At 41.1% G+C, this 27,124-nt stretch overlaps 1 protein-coding gene across 1 annotated transcript in view; it reads left to right on the top strand.

Annotated features, from left to right (window-relative positions):
- Nucleotides 1-27,124, top strand: part of ATG7 (autophagy related 7) — a 145,839-nt gene that overhangs the window by 36,598 nt on the left and 82,117 nt on the right. Inside the window, exon 16 of the mRNA XM_066613855.1 lies at nucleotides 5,603-5,683. Within this exon, the coding sequence (XP_066469952.1) occupies nucleotides 5,603-5,683 (81 nt within the window). The remainder of the gene's footprint in view (nucleotides 1-5,602; nucleotides 5,684-27,124) is intronic.

A 27,124-nucleotide genomic window follows, 5' to 3' on the forward strand; every position in this document is an offset into this window, starting at 1 on the left:
GCCAGCCTTGCTTTGTGCAAGGCCTTTTATAGGCCTTGAGCTATTGCAAGACCTTCATTCATTCATATAAGTTCAATCTCTAATATATTCATTTATATGAATTTATTCAAATTTAAAATGTAAATTAATTCTTCCACCCCTCCGAGCCCCCAACACAGTGTCAGAGAGATGATGTGGCCCTCCTGCCAAATAGTTTGGACACCCCTGGTTTTGATTCTATACCACATTGAGCCACTAGATGGAATGAATAAGGGAATCTAATGGAATGAAATAGTGGCAGACTTAGAGGGGGCAATTGGGGGCCCTCTGGGGCACCTCTGCCAGCCTCAACCCCCTGCTGCCCATTTGTCTATTTTTTAAAGCGAAAGAAGCCAGCAACTTCTTTTGCTTTAAAAAAAAAATTGCTTAAAAAAAATTCTTCCTCCAATGGAGGAGGGGGCAGACCAGAATAGCTGCCAGAGAGGTAATCACCCCCCCCCCGTTATAGGAGGAGATGAGAGGGCATCCTAAAGCATCAGCGCGCTGGAAGTCACAACTCCTAGGGCACTGACCCTCTAGTCGCCTTCTCCGCTCCTCCTATAAAGGAGGAGGGGGACTGGCCTGAAAACAGTATGCTGGGAGCGGCCCACTTTGAGGGCTGATCTCCTCCCATTCAACAGGAAAGAGGAAAGCAGCACTCGGAGCAGTGAGGGGACCGCGCTGAGAGCAGCTGCGATACTGCAGCTGCTCTCAGTGTAGTTCTCAGTGACGTCTGAGGATGGCTCACTCTCTTCCCCTTTAAGGAAAGGGACGGAAGGGGACACCCTTCAGAGCAGCGCAGAAGCAGTGCATGCCTCTTCCGATTTCGGAGGAGACACGTGCCGCTTCTCAGGTCCCGGCTGAGACTTCTGCGCCGCTTGCAAGCAGTGCGAAGGGCTCCATCAGAGCACTTTTGGGGCTGCTGGAGCACTCCCTGCCTCCTGGAAATGGTGCTTGCCTGTCCTGTCCAGTGACCTCAGAACACTTTGATGGAGCCTTTCATGCCACTTGCAAGCAGCACGGAAGGCTCCGTTGGGGCCTGGGCTGCTTCCTCTGTTCCCCTTTTTTCAAAGGGGGAACAGAGGAGGCAGTGCATGGAAGTAATTGCAGTGACGGTGACATCACAACAATTACTTCCTGGTCAGGAATGGGGGGATGTGGAAAAGTACACACAGAAAAGGCACAGAAAAGTCTGGATTCGTCTCTAGAAATTGTAATTATTTCAGTAGAAAATGGGATTTTGGTGCTTTTTTTCCTTTGTTACAAGGTTTTTAAAGGTGGACATTAGACAACCAATATATGTTTAACTGATGCTTACCTTGTATCTGTAAATTTAAAAACAAAAGTGGATTATTTGTGAAGCTGTGTATTCATAGAAAGATGTTATCCATTAGTTGCCCTAGCAGTTGTCCTTTTGTTTGTTAACATTATTCAGAGTTTAAAAGTTATCCTTTTGCTCTTTTAAGCAAGGAAATTGCTTGATGTTAGCCAAGGTATTTTTTTTTTTTGCCTTGTATAAACTGTATTGCAGAAAGTAGTCAGAATTTAAGTTCTGTTTTGTTGCACGAGGGTCACTCGCACAGTACTATTTAGTTTCTTTGCAAAATGTCATCCTGTGTAGGGTCAGGGTGTTTTTTCCCCCTCTCTCATATCAACAGACGGTTTCCTGCTGGCTACAGGGATGTAACACTATCCCAGTTCTATTTGTGTATAGTGTATCCTATTTTGAATTAAGAGGAAGAACGTTTTTGTTTTTCTTGCTTGTCTGAATTAAGGAGAATCTAGATGGTTCACCATAACCTAATTATAATCCCATCTTTCTTTCTCACTTTTCCTTTATAGCTATATTTTTCTTCCAGTCCTCTAAGGACCTCTGGCCATTCATCAGTCTTCTCATAATCTAAATGCTCAGCAAGTTGACTGTTCACATTGTGCACCAAGAGACAGTACTCATTCTTTTTAAAAAGCATATTCAGTAAAGCCTGTAGTGTGGTTTTGCTTCCTTTTAATGTAGAATAGGAATGTCAAACTCATTTCATACAGCGGGCCAGAGTTAGCATTCAGGATTCCTGCTGAAGACCAGAAGTGACATTATTAAGCAGAAATTGACATTGTTAAGCAGATGATGGCCAGAAATGAGCACTTCATTCTCACATAGAAACTCATTAGCTGCAAATGAGGGGGGCAGATAAATGACTTCCAGGGGCTTCATTCAGCCCATGGGCCTTATGTTTGACACACCTGGTGTAGAATATCCTGTTGCTTAATTCTGTAGCCTTGTTTCTGGTACAGCTACTTACTCTTTCTGTATCTGTGGTGATCTTGTGCATATAGCAGATGGCTGTTATGCTCCAGTGAAGGGTCCTCTTGACCCAGGTGTACATGTAATTTACTGACCTACTGTGCATTGTAAAGAGACTGGAAGTGAGTAGAGACAATGTACTGTCTCCTCTTACTTTCCTGAGCAAATGTCTCACCTCTTTCCTTATCAACATTGGTATAGCATTGACCACATCTGCACAAACGCTATCTATAGTTGATATGGTTGATGTTATCTGGGATTAGCTTTTAACCAAGTCTGAATCTTCTTTGTAAATGCTTGTTTTAATTAACTATGGTTAACATCTGTGCAAATGTAATACTCCACCATGGTCAACAGTGGGGAAGGAAGGAAGGGGAATTCTTGTGGAAGAAATAGGTAGGGAGTGCACAAGCCTATATCATGCTCTTGATTAATCTACTATGAAAGGACTGTAGTCTTTTCATAGTAGATGACAACTGCAGTCTCAAACTCTAAGACAAAATGCATCTTCTAATGAGACATTTTACTGTAATAATAACTGAATCAGAATGCTGAAATACCTGTGCTATTGACTGTCTTTCTAGCATAGCGATCTAGTCAAAAGCATTGAGAAGTAGTGTTTTAAGAATCTGTAAAAATGATTGGGCCTTGGATTGTAAATAAATTCAGCATTTGTAGCATTTTTTTTTTACATTAAATTTATTTTTTTGAGCACCCCCCCTTTTTGGAGCTCTGAAACATTTTCTCATCTGTCGGATTCTCCAAGTCCTTCTCTTTAATGGGCACTATTTTGTGGTAGGGATAGTGCCTTTATAGATTTAGATGTGGGCCTTTTCTTTTTCTTACTGCTTAGTTTCTTCAACTTTTAGAAGTCCAGTTCAGTTGATTTTTGTTTGCCCACAGTGTTTGTTTTGGAACAAAAATTCACAGTGTTCTCTTGATTGTTCTTAAGACAAGCAAAGTGGATGCCAGCTATATAAAGAACCAGTTAATCCCTTTAAAGCGAATCTCCCAAAGAGGGGGAAAGTGGTTATTTCTCTTGCACTGGTCATGTAGGTGTAGTGCAAGTTGTGAATAGAAACACTAACTGTATTTCTTGAGAGGGAAAGTAATATAGCATATACCCAAATTACCTCCAAATTACTGGAATTTTAAAGCATTCAGCTTGTAATTATTATACTTAATGCTACTACTGATGTACAGGTCCAGCCTTGTTATACACGGATTTGACTCAACCCAAATGGCCCCTGCAAATGAGAAGGAATGTGCTGGTCCCTGGAGAAGGGAAAAAATGCACCCCTTTAAAATCACAGTTTAAAAAACTTCTTTTTACTGTTACAGAGAGACAGTCATACAAGTGATTACAGGTATAACCTAAGTATCCACAGATTTTTCTATCTCAAAGCTGATGAGAAAGGCCCTTTAAATTAAAGGAAAACAGTCAAAGCAGTCATTTAATAATGCCAGAGAGGGCAGCCAGCTGATAATCCATCGATCATTCTCTCTGCAGGCTTCACTCCTCCCTTCCCCCTGAGCACATGAAAGAAGGCTTATCACGGTCTCCATTCTTTCCCCCTTGCTGGGGTTCCTGCTGAAGGGAGGGATTGCTGCCTCCTAGTGAAGCCTAAGCTCCTGGAGAGAGACTGATTGTCTCTGTGTGCATTGCAAAGGTCCACAAGACTTTTAAATCACAGGAGGAAAGAGACTGGGTCCCTTTTTGGGAGAAGGGCGGGATAAAAATAAAGTTTTATTATTATTTTTATTATTTTTTAATTGATTTGCTTTAGTGCGTTTTTTGCCATACATGTGAGTTCTTGGAACGGAACCCTCACGAATAATTAGACTCAACCTGTAAATGTAATCTCAAGTTGCAGATATCCTACCTAGTTAAATAATGTTAAAATACTGCCTAAGCTTCAAATATTCCACAGTAAGATAATCACATTGAGGATATTATAAGGAACAATAATAATGGACATGTAATACTAGTACTTTGCGAAAGGTATCAGATAGTTAGGACTATACTGTTAAAATGCTGTGATATAGTCCAGTGGACACACACTTGTAGTGCAATTCTATACATTGAAATACACTTCACTGAACACGGTGGAATGTACTCCCAGGTAGGTATGCATAGAGTTGTAGCTGATGGCCCAACACAAGGCCTGCAAGCGGCATGTGACCCATGAGGCTCTCTTTGGAGACCCAAAGCCTGACTGCAGCTCCCTCAACCTCCTCCCACTTCAGAAACTTTTCGTTCCCCCTGCCATGTTGGTCCAGCTTCTCTTTTGGAGAATGTTGCAGCAGGGAGATTGAAAAGCCCCTCCTGTGCCACCCACCTCTGCCGCCTCCTGCCAAACTACTTTAGCAGGCTCAGAATGCGGAAGTAATTGGGGGTGACCACCAATTACTTTTGGGTTAGAACAACTGGGGGTCATGCAAAGGTCATGCGGTCCCCCAGATGCTGAACGTTGGACCGTCCAGAGTTAGATGTTCCTGTTGTGCTGGAATAGATTTGCAAGGATTAGCTAGAGTCTGATGTTGCATGCAGTTTGGAAATAGCAGATGAGCTATCGCCTCCCCCAAAAATGTTGATGTAATACAGGAGCTGGTAATATTTTTCCATATTAGATTATTTTGCACCAGTATGACTGATAAAAGAACCGTATTTAAAATGGTACAGAGGCCAACCAGAATATCACTTGCTTGAGTGATATTAACTGCTTTGGCCACTGAGAAATGAAAGATGAACTAAGAAAGGTGATCCTTTTTATTGGCCTATAGTATTGCATTGCCTTCTTTGTCATTCCTGAAGTGCTTGTTAAAGCTGATAGGCTGAAAATTTTGTGTGCGCACATACACTTCTGTAATACACGGTACTGGTTAGCATCAAACAACAAGAAGAGAGATAGTGGGTGCCCTTTCATTTTAAGAATTACTGTACAGCATTATCTGAACTGTGTGTTTAATACCATTCTCCTGTTAATTGTTGTCATGGTTTCTCCATTTCTGAATCTGACTTGCCAGCAGGAAGCTTGAACTGCAGGTGGAGCTGTGTCTCTATCGGCAGTGAAATCATTCTGCATGTGAACTGTCCTGTATAACCAAAAGCCAGAGCCTGCCAAGTCAGTTCAAGCAGATAGGCCTGTTTGGAGCCAGCAAAAACTCACCACCAAAAGAGTATGTGTTGACTGGGCTTCTTTCGAGAGGTGGCACTTGCATAATTTTGGCAGTGCAGTATTGTTAGTCATGTGACATTTCTGTGTGTCTGTTTCTTTACAGATTCGAGGGTTTTTATCAAGATTTGATAACGTCCTTCCTGTCAGCCTGGCTTTTGACAAGTGTACTGCCTGTTCTCCCAAAGTAAGTCTGAGTTTAAAAAGAAAAATGTTTTGACACCCAGGATGACTTTTAAATTCTTTCTTCTGTCAGAATTTTGTATATATGTTCCACAGTGTGTTAAACTTGGGTTCCTAAGAAGGTTTTTCCCCCTTCTTTATATTGTGATGTGAACTTTCACTCAGTATTCTGTATTGTGTTACAGATTAAACCCTGTTGGGGCCAATATAACCTTGGATAATTATCTGGCTTTCTTGAGTACCGTATTGGACTGCCAAGTCAATTGTCTAAAATTTCTTTCCCCCCCTTTTTTTGTAAATGAAAGAAATCTATCTGGCAGACGAAAGAAGTGCAAAATGATTGTGTAAAGTACAATGTGGTCTGATAGTTGGGATCCTTCCTCCTTTAGCTTTGTGTGAATGAAATATCACTGCTCCTATCTATCTCCAGTATCACAGACAGATGATTTAATATTTTTAAGAATATTGGGTTTATCCTTTGCCCAGTGATCCTAAATGTGTGCCTGACCTTCCAGCAGATAAGCCCTGGAAATTGTCCTGGAAAACAAGTGTTTCTATTATCATCACTCCTCAATTAGCTCTTCTCCCACTTCCATGTCTTAGTTGATGCAACATGTTCAGTGGTGTCTTCTCCTCTTCATATTTCAGTGACTAACAGTTTGAGTAGCTAATGCAGCAATTACCAAACTGAGAGTGTTTTCCTTCACCATAATAGTAGGAGAAAACATCAAAAGGAATGATATCCAGCCAACTAGTGACCTGATCCTTTTTTCCCCCCATCATACCTTTCAGCTGGGGCTACCATACTCATTTTCTCTAAGTCAAGTAGCTCTTGTCTTTTAGTGTTTAGGGCAGTGGTTCTCAAACTCTCTGGGAGAGTTTGAGAGCCACTAAGTTCTTGCGTGGGCAGGAGGGGGGAGGCACCAGGGGCGGGGGAAGGCAGCAGTGCGATCCCCAGGATCGTGCCACTCAGGGGGGCTGCAGGGGGTGTGGGGAGCCCGGCGTGACCTGCAGCAGGGCTCCCAGCAGCAGTGAAAGTAGATGCGGAGCGATTGTGCCCTGCCTCTGCTAAAGCAAGTGGATTGTGATTGCTCCGCATCTACTTTCACTGTACCCAAGCCCCTGCAGCCCCCCTGAGCAGCATGATCCTGGGGATCGCGCTGCTACCTCCTCCCTGCCTCCAGGCTGCCCCCGCCTCTTAAGGGGGCAGGGGCCAGGGCCCGCAGGCTGGGGCATCGCGATGCCCCAGTTTGAAAAGCCCTGGTTTAGGGAGACACTGCTGTACTCTTTTTGGCCTCTCTCTGTGTATCCAATTCTTTTGTTTCACTGTCTACATTCCATCCTCCACAAACCCATTCCTTTTGTTCTTTCTTTTGCTGGATCATGCTTCGGCAAAGTCATTGACATTTTGCACAAAAAAAGGGGTAAGGAAGCTGATGCAGCTATTCCCACCAGACTATATTGTTCACATTAATTTAACTAGTGCAAATCTGCATAGTTCTTCTTAGGGTACCACTTAGGCTCCTTTCCGTTACTTAGGGTGCAATCCTAACCGCTTATGTCAGTGCTTTCCAGCATTGGCATAGCGGTGCCAATAGGATGTGTGCTGCATCCTGCAGTTGGGTGTCACTCATGGAGGCCTCCTCAAAGTAAGGGAATGTTTGTTCTCTTACCTTGGAGCTGCATTGCCCTTATGTCAGTGCTGGAAATCACTGACATAAGGGGTTAGGATTGCGCCCTTAGAAGTTTAACACTTAGCACAAGGTCTAGACCAGGGGTGTCAAACATAAGGCCCAGGGGCCGGATGCGGCCCCCAGAAGCTTTTTATCCGGCCCTCAGGCTCTAAACCGCTGAGGTGTTACTGCTGAAACGGCAACCAGCATGAAAATTGGGCTTTCCCAAATCTTGAAATATGATCAAAATTTTTGTATTTTCTCTTCTGTCATTTGCAGTTAATGAGTTTCTATATGAGAACAAGGTCTGGTTTCTGGCCATTAGCTGCTTTATGATGTCACTTTCTGCTTAACGATATCACTTCCGGCCCTCAGCAGGAGCCCTGAATGCTAACTTTGGCCCTCTGTATGAAATGAGTTTGACACCCCTGGTCTAGACAGCTTTTCTTCAACCGTTTAACCAAATGCGCGTGGGATAAAAATGAGTGCCAAATTTTACTTGTGAAACTGCTTTGCTGATGTGACATTTGGTGAAACAGTACTCGTATGCATGTGGGTGTGTACACACATGCACGTGCATTTAACCAGTCTGCATTTCAAATTTGAATAAATTTACATTAATTTACATTAATCAATATATTTGAGATGGCGCTCATATGAATGAATGAAGGTCTTGCAATACGTCAAGTCCTATAAAGAGCCTTGCACAAAGCAAGGCTAGCCTTTCCTTCACTGCCACTGCTGCATCACGCACATGAAACAGCAAGCAGTGGAGGGAGCCCTCATCCCACAGCTCATGCAAAAGGTCGAACAGTCACCCTCACGCTGAGAGCAATTGCGTCGGGCCAGCGCGGCTTCCAGCAAGTCTCTGGAGGGCCAGAAGCTAATTGGAGACTGGGGGTTCCCAATATGCCAAATTGGGAGTCCCAAGGGCCAGGGTTGCCCCTGGGCCAGGGTTTGGAGATATTTTGCTATGGTCGCTGAGCAGATCTGACCCATAACTTGGCTTTCTTATATGTGCTATTGATTGATCATACTAGTGATTCAGTGTAGGCATTTCTTTTCACTTTCACTCAAAACACATCCTTCATACATCAGATATGTTACAGGGCCTCCAAGATAGTTTGGAGTAGGGGCATGGACAGAATATAAGATATGAAAACATATTGCTTTTCCTTTGTAGAATCTGTTGTATGGGAATGTTGGTCAGTCGTCTTAATGTAATTAGCATATTTCATTAAGATTGAAATCCACATCCTTGATACTCCCTCACCTTTACAGTTGCTTTTTGAATTTGAAGTGTTTCTAAGAAAGATTTGGGGGGGGGGAAACGGGAACCCTTGATGTTTGTTATTTAAATCCCTTGTAGAATTAGTTAAGAGTGTGAGATGGGAGCCAAGAAGCCCATGGTTCAAATGTCGCTCTCGCTGTGAATTTTCTCACTACCTTAGGCAAGCCCCTGTTGGCTCAGCTCTTAACCCCATTTGGTATATGTGAATCCAAATCAAGCCTATGGAGTTGTTTTATGGATTACTGATATCATATTACTGGATGTAAAGTGCTCTGCACATTCAAAACTAGAAGAAATGTGTAGCATTGTACTGATTTTTGTTTTAGTCCTTCTGCTCAGTAAAATACTGAAGGAGTATGCAAATATTTTTTTTTTAAATGGGGAGAAGGGTTGTGTTAGGAAATGATTTCCCCATTGTGGTCATTTTAAAAGAGCCCTGTTTTACATAAACAGGTTTGATGATTTAATAAAATCTGACTTGGGTTTTAACAGCTGTGCTATTCCCATAGTGATCACTTTTCATGTGGTGAGAATATTAAATTACTTTTGTGCTGGAAAGGTTGCTTCAAGGTTACATGTATTTCCTTACAGTAGAAGCACAACATTTATTTACACAATCAACTCCAGTTTTTAGCATAAAAGTATGCCGTATTGACTTATATCATCTAGGTTGCTAGTGACACACTGAATTACCTTTTTCCCCATTAATGCATCAAGTTAATGATTTGTTCCCCATGTTCTTGAGTCCAAGTTCCTTGGTCTTTTTAAACTACTAAAAAAATTAAAAATTATTGATGCAACCACCAACCTGTGTTTCATTTTGCATATTTATATTTTAAAGTGGATGTTAGGCAGTTGTATACAAAAACCTATGGAAATGAACCTTCATTGTTTTGGATTTTGAGGGGTATGTAGATATTCATGCTTCAAATAACCTTTTAGGCAAATATGTTCCAGACCAGCTGCATGCCAGATAAATTCTTTTTCTTCCTTGGAGTAGCCATTGAGGAATTTTGGGATGGCTCCTATAAGAAACCAACTTTGATTTGAATTTGTGTCTCAAAATCTCCACCTCTGTTACCAATATGCATACTATGCTTGGAAAGCTTAGCAGCTGCCTATAAAATTTGTTATGGAGTAAGTATCTCAAGTCCCACATGTATAGTTACTGTGAAGAGAGTTTCAGGGCGCTGTTTTGCAGGAATAACCTTAAGTTCTTATATACCCATTATCTCTGTAAAGTGAGTTACAGTACTTGAATCTTTTTTAAAAACTGCATCTTCATTCTTGTTGTTGGACCTTTTTTAAGGCAGTATGTTTAACCCATTTTTGACAGACCCACTGGTGTACACATTTGGTCACTGTTATGTATGTTGGGCAGAAATGGCTTAAGAGGAAAAAAACAAACTAGCCAAATGGACAAAGAATTCATAAATGAGATAGAGGTATAAACCTGATAGGCAGCAGAGGCATATTTCCTGGTCTTGACTGGCACTTCCAATAAGAGGGGGCTAAGCAGGACGTAAATGTTGGATTGGAGAGAGCATTTACAGGCTAGAGGCAATTGTAGGAGGGAGGATTCCCTCAGAGCTTTCCCTGGCTTTGCTAGCTCCCATTTCATCCCTTCCTCTTCTGATGGCCTGAGTGAGAGAACTGAGCCAAGAATTCTGTGCTTTCTGCTAGGTCCTGCCACCATCCCCCCACTAGTGTGTAATGCCTTTCAATTTTTAGAGTTCTTAAAACCCTCTCAGAACTTTCTTCTAGTGGGGGATGGTACAATTAAAGAGAATGATTCACTTCTAGGCACAAGGAGCCAACATTTTTCCATTCCACCTGGAAATTACATTGTCATTCAGTGTGACATTGTGAGAAGTAGAACTGCGAAAGGAGAACTCCATTCTGCTACATGAGTAATACATTTCTGCTCTATATAACTTTATATATATTTGCAATGTATTTCTTTTTATCTTCTGAAGGTTTTAAAAGCTTCCAGATACATAAATTAGATAGTCATTTATATTGTTGGCGAGTGTACAGAGATGGAGATTACAAAGCTTAAAACCTGGGCTTGAAAGTTTGGCTCCTGTAGCTTCCCCTTCTACGTATATTTCCACTTTTCTCATTTGGAAGCTATTTGTCACTGAGGACTTTCTTATGTGAGCTTTGAAGGGGGAAATGGCAGTTCTTTCTCCCTTCTCCTCTGTTCTTCTTTTAACATAAGAACAAATCCTTTGATAAGTCTTTTTCTGGCTCACCATTACATTTACATCCTCCTGTTGTTAGGAACATGTAATCTAATTCTCTTTGATTAAAGCTGGAGGTTTCATTTTTCAGGCTTTGGAAAAGGGTGTTCAAACTGTTAGAAAAACAGTGACTAGTGCTGTGTTGCTTTAGAGATCTATCAGGTAAAGCCAGTGTTATAATATTTGTAAGTAAATATGGTGAGCTACATAGTGTTGTGCTTCAACAACAAAAAAAGAGCCTCTCTTGAGGCGATCTGTTTTTTAGATCTATTTTTTAGATTTTAGCAGCTCAGTCACCTTCTGTTAAAGACAAGAGATTATTTAGAAGACTAAACATTTAGGTTGTAGGGGAGTGACTTGAGCATCAAAGAACAATATCTAACAGCCCAGAGAGCACATCTTTTGATAGAAGAGGCAATCTATTCCATCATATAATTGTGTCTTTTGGAAGGTATTGGGACCAGTCCGTGTTGCTATTTCAATATGGTTGCTTGTTCTATTATAGCTACTAATGTCTACATTCATCCTGTCCCTATATTGCCTCTATGGTCTTTTCTTTCATTTTTGTAATGTTTGCATGCTGTGCCACATAATTTGAGCCAATAATGCTTCGGAGCTCCTGTGCCATTCTGAATTGGGTCATGAAATGGGTGTGACACCGCAAGTCATATGGCAGTCTTGCAGAAGAGCTTGCAACTGATGTATGTAATTAGGCTCACATCCTGCAGGCATTCTACTGGGAATATGTTAAGTTCAAACAAATGGAAACTGATTTTTCTTATGGGTATATTCCTAGCACAAAGAACCCAATAGTCTTATTAATCTCAGAAATAAGATTTTGCTTTTATTTGAAGGTCATTTGAGTATACATTATTCTTTGGCTTTAAAGGTAGGTAGTGCAAAAGTGTCTATTCCTGCCTCACTTCCCTCTCTGCTCCCCTTTAAGTCCCACCCACTTTTTTCACAGCATAGTATGCATGAGTGTTGTATAAATCGTTCTGCCTCCAGTGATCCTAGGGTGGTCTGCTGGATTCAGGGACGAATCTTCCCCTTTTTTGTTTTTACTTTGAAGGCCCTATCTGAAATAGGATCAAGAAGCTAGGCACTAGTAGGCACTAGTGTGCTGCTGTTTTGATAGAAAGTGCTGATATAATTTGTAGTGCTTTATTTAGGACTAAGCTAAAGTAAGGAAGTATGTAAAAAAAAAAAAAAGTAAGAAAAGCAAACTTCCAAGTTCTCCAGAAATCTTCATGAGGCAAGAGGGTGGGAAGGTAACATTCACAAGCATTTTGGATAATTTGTATAGATTTGTAGTTGGGGTTGGCTTTGTTTAAACAGAACTATGGGGAATGGTGAGATGTCTGAAATCAAGGCTTTTATTTCTGAAAGGCCATTGCTAAGGAGGCAGCTTGCTATTTACTGATGATAGCATTTATTGAAAAATTGATGCTACTCTGAAACTTCACAAAAGTGTAGCAAAAAGAGAATTCATTATTTAGTATTGTATTTCAGATGCTTCAAGCATCCCATATGCATTATCTCAAAAGTGTTTAGAATGGCAGTCTTTAAAAATAATTCTTGTCTATGGAGCGGTGTGGTCTTGTATAATGAAGTGGATTAAAATGCTAGTAGTCAAAATGTGTTTTGTTCCAGTGTGACTTTGGCTTGAGATAGTATAAATGGCTCTACTGAACAATGTTAGGGTAACTTTATATTTTTCTTTTACTTGAAGAGTGGGGTCCAGACCAGCACGAGGAGATTTCTGGTCATGCCATAGGTCTTATCTGTCCTTTTGTTGCTCTGCACCCCTTCTGCTCCTTCATAATCTGTTCTTGAGTGTTGGGAGACCCTTCAGAATGGGTGGGTTGTAAGGGCCTCCAGTGGAAGGGGGGATTCACAAAATTTCTGCTGCTGGCATCCTTCAGTCTCGGAAGACTATGGTGTCACGCTCTGAATGGTGGTTCTGGAACAGTGTCCTCTCCAGTGCACGAAGCCTGGGTAAAGTAGGTATGGAGGATAGGCTGTTACCCATGCAGCAAATCCCCCCTCTCCATGTTGCTGAAATGGTCCAATGGAAAGGCAGAGGCCAATACGGTTGGTTCCAGCGGCGTCGCAGGAGTTGCCAGAACGTGACTGTGTTCAGCCATGAACTGCCTCAGGGACTCCGGCTCCGGATTTTGCCTTGAGGTTGACTCCTGAAGCCTTTTCCATAACTGGATGTAGCCACAAGGCAGTGGAGGTTTGGGATCAGAGTTTTCCTTCTCTCAGATGAGCTGCCTTCACAAAATTTATGGGACCATGAATGAAAGTGCTATTCTGCTTGCACTTTCAGATCCATCCCAGTGTATATATGGGTGGTAGGGAGAATTTCTTCTATTGCTGTGATCTTAGTTTTCTCCTTTATTTCTCTGTACAATTTTTTCAAGTAATTTAGAAGCCTCTTCAACCTTACTTTTACTAAAATGAAAAATTCCTGCTTTCAAACCCCTCCAAAACAAAGATTTATAATGAGGGCACAGTAATCAATGGGTAAAAACCAAATACATATGTATTCTGTGATGACACTAATCCCTGAACTACTGCCAAATTTGAGAAGAGGGTATGTGGGGGTGGGTGGGTGGGTGGGGATGGCTTCTGTAGTTCTTTTCCAGAACTTGTAAAGTCAGATTTTCATCACGCTGAATATTGTACGTAAATACTCTTCTTAGACAGTTGCATTTGTCAGCTTCATTTATTCATTACAATTGGGCAAGATTCGAGACTCAGAACTTCCTTTCTTAGTTTTAAAGCCTGTGCTTGAAGATGCAGGTTAAGAAACACAGCATTTAATTTTCATTTAATTCAGTGACTTTTCATTTAATTCAGTGACTTTCTCGTCCTTTCCTGGCATAATTTTGAGCCTCAAAATTTTGAGTTACTCCCTCAGTTTTCTAAATTTCTGGTGGTCACAGAAGTTTGGTGGTCAAGGTTTTCCTCGCTGCTTTGCAGGACAGTATAGATGAACTAGCATACCAAATCATTACATGTCCCCTGTAGTAAATTGCCACTTGATGAATGGTTGTCTTTATGGGTGTAATGTCTTGTCTGTCATTGTATTGGCTGAAAGCGCTTTGTCATGGAGCCTCCTATCCTAAACCAAGCTGAAACAACCTTCACCAGCTGGTTTTAGCTATGTCTAAATATCTGAGGTGGGCTGTTGGCTCGCATCCATTACCATTTTATAATTCCTCTTGGACTTGTATGCCAGTGACTTGGCTATGATGCTTTTTCCTTCCTATTGTTTGGTCTGCCTCTTCTAGAGTAGCTAGCCTTTTCTGCTAAGGGGTTGTTTCTGCCATAGAGAGCTGCTCTGTAATAATAAACTGTCAAGGAACAAAATGCTTGAGTAGAAGTCAAGATGTCACTAAGCAGGCACAATCCACTAAGAAGTTTCTTGCATGAAGCCCAATTAAGTTAATGAATATTGATCTTTATAATGTGGCCTGTGTTAAAAAGCGGAATTGCAGCCTGACCTTAGGTGCCATGATAATCTTTTGGGGAGAGCAAAGGACCAAGTAAAAGGGTAGAATGAAGAAAAAGAGAAAAGAACAGGTCTTAAAATAATAAAAATAATGGAGGCATTTAAAAAATATGTAGTCTTTGATAGGTTTCTGTATTTGGAAAAGCTAAGAACATTCTTGTGTAAACGCCACTTATTTCTTTTGGGATTATGCAGTAGAGGCTTCTGAAGCTAGATAAGTGCTGCATATTTTTAATCTACCCAACATAGATGGCATGAAAGTCTTTTTCCATAGGAATAATGAACAGAAAACCATGCCAGGAAATGGGGCCAGCATATGACTCTCTTGAGAGCACGGCAAGCCAGAATGACACAAATGAGTGATATTTGAAACTTGTAGAGAGTCTTGCAAATCCAAAAGTGGAAACTGAAATAAAATGAGACGGGGGGGGGGGGCAAAGCTGCAATTGCTTGGCAATCTACCTTTCTGAGCATGCCATACAGTAGGCAGTTACTACTTCTTACCGTTAATCACACCACAAAAATAATCTACATTGCCTCTCAGTATTGACATTTATGAGTACTTTTACAGCCATTGGAGAACAGACCAAGCATTTTCATATCACTGTAGATCTCCCTATGCAAATCCAAACAGCAGTCTTTCATATAGATGGATTAATAACAGGAAGCTCTTATAGTTGCATCATCCACAGGCATTTTCTTCCACACACTGATTGTTTTTATTTAAAATAGTAATTACAGGAAAGTGAGGAGACAGTTCAGTATCCACTAGTTTGGGGACGACGGCCAAAAATGATGCCATTGCTGGCTTGTGGTCTTATAACTGTCCAAGTGCTTCAGCACAGAACCTTTCCTTCCCTACCCCATCCCCTTTTCCTGTTTGCACCTGGCCTGCAGTCTGATTTCCTAAGCTTTATTTTTATTATGGCAGTCATAAAAGTTAAATAGTGGCTATTTATAGATGTAATAAATACGGATGTAATTTCATGTATGCACTCATATATTCTCATAATAAAGAATGGTGAGTACAGGAGTTAATTGCATGGAATATTAAAATTTGCAAATGACTTTGGAAGGATAAAATATTGCTGTACTTGGCTTAATTTCAGGAGAGGGGTCTATTGCTACTAGGGTTGTTGTCCTGCTTTAGTTACTTTCTGTGCCTGTTTAGTCTCTTCCTACTCTGTAAGCTTTTCTGAGCAGTGACATCCTCCAGTATTTTTGTAGCACCTGTTTCTCTCATAATGCAAATGTTTAATAATTGTTTGGGGGCTGCTCAGAAAACAGTATTTTGTGTATTTATCCGTTAATGTTGGGAAGACTATCTGACTTGTCACCAAATCTATCAGTATGCATGTTGTATGAATCAACAAAGAAGCAAATGGATTGAGTATAAATCTGCTGGAACGCATATGTAAACAACATTGATTCTTCCACTGTCCAAGTACAGCACTGGTTCCCAGCCTGTGGTCCAGAGACCACAGGTGGTCCACAATGACCCTTAGAAGTCTACGAAGTTTCAGGGAAAAAAGTTTCTTTTGACTACTTCTGTGGTCCCACGAACCACCAGAGAGGGTGGATAATGAACTGTCCCCAGCCAGCAACCAAAGCAGCAACCCACAAATCTTCACTATAAATAATACATCTAATAAATATGTATTATAAATTTAATTGTATTTTATGTGTGAAATGTTGGTGGTTGCATGCAGGGCCCATGAGAGGGGGTCCAGAGGGTAATTTGACCTGGGTCCAGGATCAAAAAGGGGACCCAGGAGCCAAAGGAGGGCCCCCAGAAGTTTCCTGGGATCTTATATTTTCCAGTGTCACCCAGACTTTCTGTCCATGTGGGATAATAGACATACAGCAGCTGCGGCAGCCACAAGCCATATGTGTTGGGCGAAGGAATGCATACATGACACTCCTGAACACTGTCGAAACTGGTCTGCTACAGTAGCTCTTTGGTTTGTGGATCTGCTTACCCTGAAGGAGTTTATCAAGGGCACAGCATTGGGACTACAGCTGCTGCAGAAGTACGTTTTGGTACATACTTTCCATTCTAGTGTGAGCCTAAATATGATGAACTAATTTTCTGCAATGATTTTTGATATTTAAAAACTGTTAGAGACTTTGTTTGTTTGGTTTTCTGTATTACTGTATCTAGCTGCTAACACTGTGCGGGCAGGCAGACCTGGGCTATGCATTAGGAAGCGGAGTAGACCTGGGCTCCAAAGACTCTTCTTGCTATTACCATGCTCCCCCTGCCCTGTTTTACCCCCTTCCTTTCCCTTTTCAGAAGGGATGCAAAGGAAACATTGTACCCCCTGATAAAATTCCTCTTGGAGGCCCTGGTTGCAAATGGTCCATGCCAACTCCAGTTTTTGTCTCAGTGGCCAATGGGCTCCTAAAGGTTAGGAACCACTGAAGCAGAGAGATTGCCCCTTGATGTACGCAGATCAAGCTTTCAAGGCTAGATCTCGTTACCAGGGATTGTGTTCTCATGATCAGAATCTGTTATATTGAGCAGGAGAAGCAATGATGATCTCATTGTTGGAAGATGGTTACTTGCCTGTCCTTTCTCTTCACTCTCAGGTGGTTGATTCATTACAGAATCACTGAAATGACAAAAATGTAATCAGTGCAATAAATTCAGTTTAACTGCTTACTGCAGTGATCTTCAAACTTTTTAGCACCAGGACCCACTTTTTAGAATGAAAATCTGTTGGGACCCACTGGAAGTGATATTACAACTGGAAGTGATATCATCAAGCAGGGAATTTTTAATACTCCCATGCAATTAAATTAAATTAAGTAAATAAAAGTTTAAGTAAATAATAGTATAAGTTTAAAAATGTATTTAAAATAAAGAATAACTCTCCTAACCCTCCCAAGCAGTTGCTGATCTAGTTAAGCCATTTCTGCCCAACATTGCATATACGCAACTGGGACCAAATGTATATACCTGTGAGCCAGGCAAAAATGGGTTTAAAAATTCCCCAAATATCTCAAAGGTTGAAATCCTGTCCACACTTACCATTGCCCCTTTGACTATCATTGTGAAAAGTGTAACACAGTGAAAATACAGATCCTTAACATTTCCCCAAATGCTTTCACATACCATGGTAGCATCGTCTAATATATTAAAATAAAATACACTTTGAAATGAATGGGGACCCACCTGAAATTGGCTCGTGACCCACAGTTTGAGAAACACTTCCTTACTATAATCATAAATTGATATAATTGTGAGAATTATCAGATTTTCTCTCCCCCTTCCAAAATGCTGTTTAGAATTGTGCCCCACCTTTCCATCAAAATGACCTCTAAAATGTCTAACAGTAACAATGCAAAATAATTGAGGAACTCTGACTTATTTCTGTTGTCTCTGGGCAACTGGAGCAGAATTCTTTCAGAGCGAAACAAACTGTTCTCTGGCTGATTGTGGGGCTAGGTTATGATTTTCCTTGGTGTGATGTTCATCCTGGGAAATGGGGTACAACCCCTCAGAGCCTCTTATTTGCTGATGACATAGGCCAAAAGATGCTTCTACTTACTTTTCAAGTCTGGGTCACAACTTCAGTATGTTGTAAATTGCTGTTGGACTAGGTATTGCCCTTTGGCCCATGAAATACATAATTGTGAAGTATCATAATTGCTTTTTCATCAAGGAGTACTGTCATGTGTTTTTAGAGGGAGTCTTTGCTGCTAGAGGGACTTGCCTCACATATCCTCTATTTCCTCAACCACATTCATATACTAGGCAGGGAAACTCCCTTTGATAAATGTCCATTTGTAGTCAGTTAATCTGCTTCCTGTTGTAACTGAAATAATCATGTCCCTAGGGAGTGATACTAAATGGTGGTTTTAATTTTATAAAATGGCATTGAAACGGAAGAAGATTAAATAGTGAGTCCCACAGAAATTTTTTTTTGCATCAAGACAAATTTAATTTTAGGAAAAAAATATATCAGTATGCTCTTCTGAGAACTGATTTATGACTTCAAGAATTATGAAACTATTTTATAAAACTTCTTTTAAACTAAATTACATGTTAACAATACTAGCAAAAATTATGAATGTTCTTAGTTGCATAGTTTGGAAGTGTCAGAATCCTTGGGTGAACGCACTTTTAAAAATACTATTTTACTATAAATGATGCAGTAGAAGTTTGTACTTCAGTGGCAGACTGTTTTAACATAAATACAGTGGCGTCACTAGGGTTTGTGTCACTCGGTGCGGGATGCCAGCACATCACCCCCCATGCAGTGGGCGGGGCAACACCCCAGGTAGTGGGCGTGATGGTGTACCATCACTCTGCCCCCACTGATTTTTTGGCTGTACCATTTGATAGAACAAAGATAGAACACATTCTGCATGAAATTACGCATTGACTGATATATAACATGATGGTATTATTCTTCCAAATTATGATTTTAGTGATTTTGGTCATTAGTGGTGTCACACACACCCCAAGGGTGTCAACTTACTAACACCTTATTGCAGCAGTTCTCAAACTTTTAGCACTGGGACCCACTTTTTAGAATGGCAATCTGTCCAAGACCCACCAGAAGTGATATCATGGTGGAAGTAACATCATCAGGCAAATTAAAATAAGTATAAATAATTAAAGTAAAACAAATAATTCAATAAGCAGAAGCCAGCCCTGGTCCACCAAGTCAATTTCCTCTATAGCCTGCATGCAATAAAGTTTTCAACCCTACCCAGTGCCCAGTTCAATTTAAGAACTTCTGTTTCAACCAGATCACTGTCAGGATCCACCTGGCTTTGCAAGTCTCAAAAAAGTTCACCTTATCAGCTGAAGCCTCTGTTCTGACCCTTTTTAGTGGCGGGGGAGGGGGAGGCTGCCTTCTAGAGCACTTGTTTAGCTCCAGGTGCACAGGATCAGGACCATTCTGGTAGTCTTGCACTCTTCATCACCTGATCTTCCACACCAGCCAAGGCACGTTTGCTTACTCACGAGTAAATGCTACTGTGAGACTTAGTTTCGTTTTCCATAGGGCTCAATACATTCATCTGCTTGGAGGGAGGGACTTCCTTTTCAGGTGTTTTTGGGGGCTGCATTCATTGGATCAGCACCATTCTGGTGTCGTTGAATTCCTCTCAGCCTGCCCTTTCCGAAGGACTAAGACAAGTTCACCTACTCACAAGTAAACGCGTGATACGACTCACTTTCACTTTCTATAGGGATCCATGCATTTTTGTTCTCTTGTTTTTTGGCCATAACTTTTGATAGAATTGAGATATTTCACTCGGGTTTTCTGCATTGCATTCCGCTCGAAATTCCGCATCCAATGGTATATAATATGTTGGGGTATTCCTAACCACTGTGATTTTAGCGCATCACCACCCCGTGCGCGTCACCCGGCACGACCCGCACCCCCTAGCGATGCCTCTGCATAAATACATACTGCTGAAATTGTTGATGAACCATTTTCAAGAGGTAAAAGCTTTATTAATAAATGTTCATCACATTTTACATCTCATAACCCGTTCCTAACTAACTGTCCAGAGCTTATGCAGCCATGTTGTCAGGGTGCATGCTGTATCCTGTGGTGTAGGAGCAGTCAGGTAGGCCTCTTCATACCTTGGGTTGGGTTAGAGCTGCATCGGCTCTGGAAAGTTGGTTAGGATTGGGCTAAGGGTCTCCTATCAGTTTCAAATCTAGCCCTAAGAGAATTGTGGTGTTTTCCTGATCTGATTTGTATATATGGAGAGAAACAGATTAGTGTGAACTGGAGAGATAAGAATGGAATAGGCTTATTGTATGTATTATGTTTTGTGTTATACTATTCTCTCATAAAGCTGTTTGCAAATTGAAAATAATAATGTTTATCTTTCTGATCTTCATAACTGTACAGGAAACTATCAATTGATGGGAAACAATAATGTGACTTTACCAGGGTCATCTAAATAGTTCATGGCAGAAGTGGAACTTAAAACTCACATCTCCCTGGTCCATATCTGACACTGTAAACAAGGAGGCATGAGCTACATACAATGTTTGCTAATTTTCTTTGGAGAATTGGGTAACAGAAATGAATTCTTATGGCCTGGAAATGTGCACCCATGCCATCAACTGTGTATTCAGATTCTTGTTCCATAACACAGTTGTAAATAAGAGAAGAGTGGGGGGCGGGGGGGAATGACTCAGCTGGAAAGTCTTTCTTTGGAATTGCATGCTAGCTAGTAGTTTGGGCTGGCTTTAATCTTTGCTACCTGCAGAGAATGCTTGTGTGGTCTCTTGGTGTGGGGGTTTGAGATGAGCTGTTTAAAAAGAATAATCCCTTTTCCTTCCTTCCACATGTATTGCGGTTATAAAAATCTTTTCCTTATTCTCTAATCTTACTAACAAGTCCTATTAACGATAATTAGCACCAATTTTTTCTTGGTAGTATGCATTAAGGTCACATTTTGATACCCTGTTTATTGTCATTAATACCTTCTGAGTTTTGGTTGTACAAAACTTAATACTTTGTGATTTAAAACCAAAGGGTTGTGGTAATAATAGATTGGCTGGTCATTTTGTTCATTAGGAGATAGATTCATCCAGAGGGCCAGATCACACATTGTATGCAATCACAAAGTAAGAAAACTCAGTGTCCCACTTTCTTACCAGTGCATTGTCAGAATTATTGCAAGGTTGTTAATGGTCTAAGGGCCCAATCATGTCCAACTTTCCAGCACCAGTGCAACCACAATGCAGCCCCAAGGTAAGGGAACAAATGTTCCCTTACCTTGAAGAGGCCTCTGTGACTACCCCCCACCACAGGATGCAGTGCACACCCCATTGTCACGGCTGCACTGATACTAGAAAATTGGATCAGATTGGGCCCTCAGTCTTTTCACACATATATCTGTTTCATAACTACCTTATATTCTTTGCTTCTACCCAAGGATTCAATAAATTTCCTTTTTATTGTGATCTTTCACCTGCTTGTTATTCTTGCTTTACATGCTGCTGGCCCTACATTATTTTCAGCTATTTTTGAGAACTCCCTGAGGATTGGTAGCTCCTACCATGCATCCTGGAGTGAGAAACTCCAAAGAAACTCCCCTCTGTCTAGTTTTAGCCTTGGTGGCAGTAATACATTATTATCATTTTGTGCTGGGAAAGGGGTGAATTGTGGGGAGAGGAAGGTGTAGGGGCTCCCTCTTTGGCCATCAAGTGAGTCCAATTTTTCAGCCGAGAAGTGGTGGGCAGTAGCCTCACTAAGGGGTGCGGGCCGTACTGGGTGATGCATAAGGGGGGTGACGTGCTAAGATTGTGGTGGTTAGGAATAATACCATCATGTTATATACCGTTGGAATTTGCAGTGGAATGCAGTAAAAAAAACAGAGTGAAATATCTCCTTTCTATCAAAAGTTATTAGCAAAAAACCAGAAAACAAAAAATGCATGGAACCCTATGGAAAGTGAAATGGAGACGTATCGCGCATTTGTGAGTAGGTGAACCTGCTTAGTCCATCAGAAAGAGCAGGCTGAGGGGAATCCAATGAAACCAGAATGGTCCTGATTCAATGTATGTAGCCCCCCAAAACCACCCAAGAAGGAGGTCCCCCCCTCCAAGCTGGCGAATGTATTGAGCCCTCTGGAAAGTGAAACTAAGCCGCATGGTTGCATTTACTCATGAGTAAGCAACTGTGCCTTGGCTCCCAGGCAGGTCAGGCAAAGGGAAATGTCAGGCCACCAGAATGGTCCTGATCTGATGGAACTGGAGCTCAACAAAGCTCCAGAAGGCAGCCCCCACCCCAAAAAAAAAGAATAAAACAGAGGTTTGACAGGGTAAAATGAATTTTTTTCTGTTTTAGGCTGCAATCCTATCCACACTTTCCTCGTAGTAAGCCCCAATGACTATAATGGGACTTACTTCTGAGTAGACAGGCATAGGATTGGGCTCTCAGACTTGTAAAGCCAGGTGGGTCCTGATAGTTATATGCTTGAAATATGAGAACTTAAATTGAACTGGCTACTGGATAGGGCTGAAAGTCTTACTGATTCTTTTTTTTGGGGGGGGGGGGGCTGTTATTGCAGGCAGGCTACAGAGAAAATTCACTTGGTGGAATAGGGCTGGCTTCCCCTTGTTTAAAATAATCTTTATTTATAATTTATTTTAATTTGCTTGATGATGTCACTTCCAGCCATGACATTACTTCCAGTGGGTCCTGGACAGATTGTCATTTTAAAAAGTGGGTCCCGGTGCTAAAAGTTTGAGAACTGCACCAATAAGGTGTTAGTTGACACCCTGGGGGGGGGGTGACACCGCTAGTGACCAAAATCACAGTTTGGAGGAATAATACCATATGTTATACATCAACCAATGCGTAGTTTCATGCAGAGTGCAATGAAACGAACTGCGTTGAAATATCTTTTATTCTATCAAAAGGTACAGCCAAAAAACCAGTGGGGGCAGGGAGATGGTAGATCACCACGCCCACCACCTGGGGTGTTGCCCTGCCCACTGCATGGGGGTGATGTGCTGGCATCCCGCATTGGGTGATGCGAACCCTAGTGACGCCACTGGTGGGGAAGGAGATCTGATCATTGGCAGCAGCCAGCGGTATGAAGTAAGTGCAGAGAAATGCACATCATGACATGAAGTAAGATATACTAAATCTTACTGAAGAGAGGGGGTATACAGTTCACAGGCTCTGGGCACCATGTTGAGGTAAAACTAAAAACAACTTTTGTTTCCCCCCTCCAACATCTAGTGGTCTTACTGCTTATAGAACACCATGAGAGGAAGAACTTGGTTTTGGTGGCAGCAATGTGGTTTGGATAATGTGTAGTTCCAGGGTCCTCACTGGTTCACACATACTGTGCGTGTACTTCTCTTGATTATTCAGCACTTGAAGACTTGTGGCCACATGTGCAAACAAGTTTTGTTGAAAAGCATGTCATTTTTTTTAGGTGATGTCAGAATTCTGCTTGCTGTATTTCATTTGAGGTGGCTAATTCGCACATGCAGGCCATCAAATGATGAACATACCCACATGCTTTAAGATCTATTGCATTTTTAAGTGCAGATACACTTTGGAATTTTTGATAAATCAAAGTAAATACATTCTGAATTTATCATAATACAAGGATAGTTTTTTTTTACTTCTGTAGTGCGACACCTACCAATATTTGGTAGTAGACCAAATATTGCGAGGCAATGGATTGATGCATAACCCTCATAGCATTTGAGATAATCACTAAACTCAGATTCTTAGCACAGTCCTGATCAGATGCCATAGAAACAGTTCAGAGAAGAAGTTGAGCAATTTTTGTAAGTAACTGTTAGATTGTGAGCATTGTCCTTGTCTGAAATGCAGAATTGTTGCGACTTAAGGTTTAAACTCCCAAGAGGAGGACTCTGACCTGTATATTCTTGTTGTGTTTAAAGTCAAAAACACTAAGAAAGAAAGTAGCATTTCAGTTGTATAACAGAATTCCCTTCCCTTCCAGGTTGATGTTCACACAGTCCTGAGTGTTTTGGATATGAGCCCAGGTGCATAGATGTAAAGGCGCATTATCTGAGACGACACATACACAGCCAGGCACATTCAAGGGGTCATTTGAGGGAAAGGCGAATATTGGAGGGAAAGGAGTGTATATATGTGAAATAAAGCATGGCAGTTCATATGTACAGTTCTAGCCAAGGGAAAATATTAGGCCCATTGGGCAAAAAAAAAAAAAAAAAGTTGGAAAGGTTCAAATCATATTTGAAATTGTAGTTGTTTGAAATTAGGGAATAAATGTCTGGCTTGATGCCAATGTTCTCTGGCTCTGAAAAAGAACATAACCTGAGGAATGGAAATTCATTTCTCTGGGGATAAACCTGGAAACATAGAGGGACAAAAGTAATACGAGAGATCTCCTGAGCATAAGCATTTAAGCTTTTAAGGGATTACTTCTTCAACATAAGGAAAAAATAACTCCATCTTTGACATTTCAGCCCCCCCTTTTTTTCTTTAGCATTTGAGTACAGGTGTGTGTCCCTTAGTGATGTTCCTGCTAACGCCAGGATCGCACATGCAACGACCACATGTGGTCCCATGGTCATTGGGGGCTCACTCCCCCACCTTCTGAGTGTGAGGGGAGCTCTGCTCCCCTTGCCTCCTGAGTTTTGTCTGAGCCTCACAGAGGCAGTGCATGTCCGAGCACTGCCTCTGCGAGGCTCAGACTGAGGGAAATCACGTCTTGTGCAATTTCCAGATTCCTCCATGAAACCAAAAGTCATGCAAGAGATGCGATTTCCCTCAGTCTGAGCCTCACAGAGGCAGTACCCGGATGTGCACTGCCTCTGCGAGGCTCAGACAACCCTCAGGAGTGGAGGGGAACTGACTATCCCCTCCCCTTTGGAGGGTTCAGATTGCATCAAGCTCTGCTTGATGATTGGGATCGCAGTCCCAATCCCCGTCATTAAGTGGCACACGACCATATATGAAATATCTTTGCTATGTTAACCAAGGTTGGCAGCAATGGTTGGATCTAAAGACTCTGTTTAATCAAATGATATCTTCACTTGTGCACAAGATGGGGGGCACCAGTTCTCTCTCTCTCTTTCACACTCCCACATTATCGCAGTCCCCTGTGTCACATGGCACACTGTCCCAGAAAACACCCCCCCCCACACACACACCTTTTGGAGCAACTTTTAGGGAACAGTAGAAGACTAATTGGTAGTTTTCCCATCCACCCCTGTGCAATGAAAGTGACCTGCTCATATAGGGGATCCTTGAATCTGAGTCACTATGTTTTGTGGCCATTTGCTTTGTAAGACATTGGTTTGTCTAAGACTCTTATGTATCTATACACGAATCTGGCCACAGGTGTTATGCACTCTGTGTTGTGCTTCCAACAAAGTATGTAAATAACATATTTGAGGATGATAACTGAGATAGACTAATAAAATTGCAGTAATGAATAATAGTTTGCATTAATAAGTTGATTTCTCTGTAAACCATCTAATACAGAGACAACTGCAAAAAATTACTACACATCTGGATGACTTTGTGGAACACAGAAAGGTAACTTGGGTACATTTTAACTCTTCAAGAGTAGAACTAATTTTCTTTGCAGTCTTTTGAGAAGCATATTGGGATTATATTATCTACAATATTCAAAGTTGCCATACATCTGTTGGAAAGAAACCATATAAGACCAATAAAAACTCCCACCACACAGTGAGTTGGAGCCCATTGGCCTTTCTTTATAGGAGCTAGCATCCATAATGTCCTGGGTTCTGCTTTACCCTTTCCATGAATCAAATATAAAAATGTATGCTGTAGTAGGACTTCTCGAGGACCACAGCTATATGACAAGGGTGCTGTTCTACTTGTTCTTCATATAATCCATTCATTCAGTTCAATATTCTCTCTTGTACTACAAGCTTCTTAAGTTTACAGGGTGTTTTTATTCTGAAATTCCCCCTACTCAGTAATATTTTAGTATTATCAGCTCCTGTGGGCATTGATTCCCTTTGTCCAGTTTTCTGCCATGTTTTTCTCTGTGCTTGATATAGGCTCTTCTCTTTCTTGGAATCACTTCTGTGAATTCTTTCATGATCCTCCTGAAAATTAACTTCTTTGATGAAGCATTTCCTTAGCTGACCTACCCACAGCTTACCTTGTCTATTCTGCCCATCTTCTCTTATCCAAATCAAACTTTTCATTATATCTTAGTGTCTTTGCTGAAATTTTTCTGCTTGGGCAAGAACTACTCTATTTAGAGTAGTACCTACTGTGCTATTGATCCTCTTCCATTTGTCTCCATCTTCTGAGGTGAGTTGGGTGGTTACCAGGGTTGGAGCCTTAGTGGTTGGAATCCCAATTATGGAATTCCTTCCTCAGATCTATACACCTAGCATTACTTAATTTTTTCAGTGCCTGATTAAAATTCAGTTTTTTTACCCAAATTTGGAGCTTCTGGTCCAGAAGGGATAAAAGACGGAGAGGTACAAGGGTTGTCTTACGATGTTTAAAAAAAAAATCATTTTACACCACCTTCAAGACAATATGGTCAAGTATATATATTAAACATTTTATGTTGTGGTGGTGGTAAACAAATAGTTGACTCCTTCAAATTGCAGATCAGTACATATACAGTATCAAATTTTATTTGATGCTTAAAACCTTTTCTTTGTACAAGAATCTCAGAGGAACTTGCACAAGGTTTCCAGACAATCTCTCATTCAAGTGATTCTCAGTGATAGAACTGATGACACCAAAATATTTACTTTCTTAAGTCAATATTGATTCTCTTCCCATCCATTCATGTCAATAGATTTATTTGAAGATTTTTGATGGTAGTGCCTGTTCTATTTACATGCAGCTCAAAACCTGTCATTTATAGGTTAATTTATTTCTTTGTATTTTGCTGCCTTTCTGCTCTTCTCTTTATTATTACATGGAAGCCTAACTTGCATTTGCTCTTTGTACTACAAAATGGATATCTGCAGTTAGGTTGGACTCAAAATCATGGGCTCCTTGAATAATTAGCCATATAGTAGAGTTAACTAAAATATATTAACAGTCCTCAAACAAAGCTCATAGGGGCATATGTGAAAGATCTATTTTCCTGTAGATTTACAATTGAAAATCATTCATCACAGCTTCCTAGTTTAAGGCCTAGCTGAGTTGTTAACCACTCCAAAAGGGGTGGGCAAGCAATGGGTGCAACTAAAATAATACAGAGCATTGGCTAACTTTCACTGAAT

Source organism: Tiliqua scincoides, chromosome 2 (genome assembly GCF_035046505.1).
Source record: "Tiliqua scincoides isolate rTilSci1 chromosome 2, rTilSci1.hap2, whole genome shotgun sequence".
Classification (NCBI taxonomy): Eukaryota; Metazoa; Chordata; class Lepidosauria; order Squamata; family Scincidae; genus Tiliqua; species Tiliqua scincoides.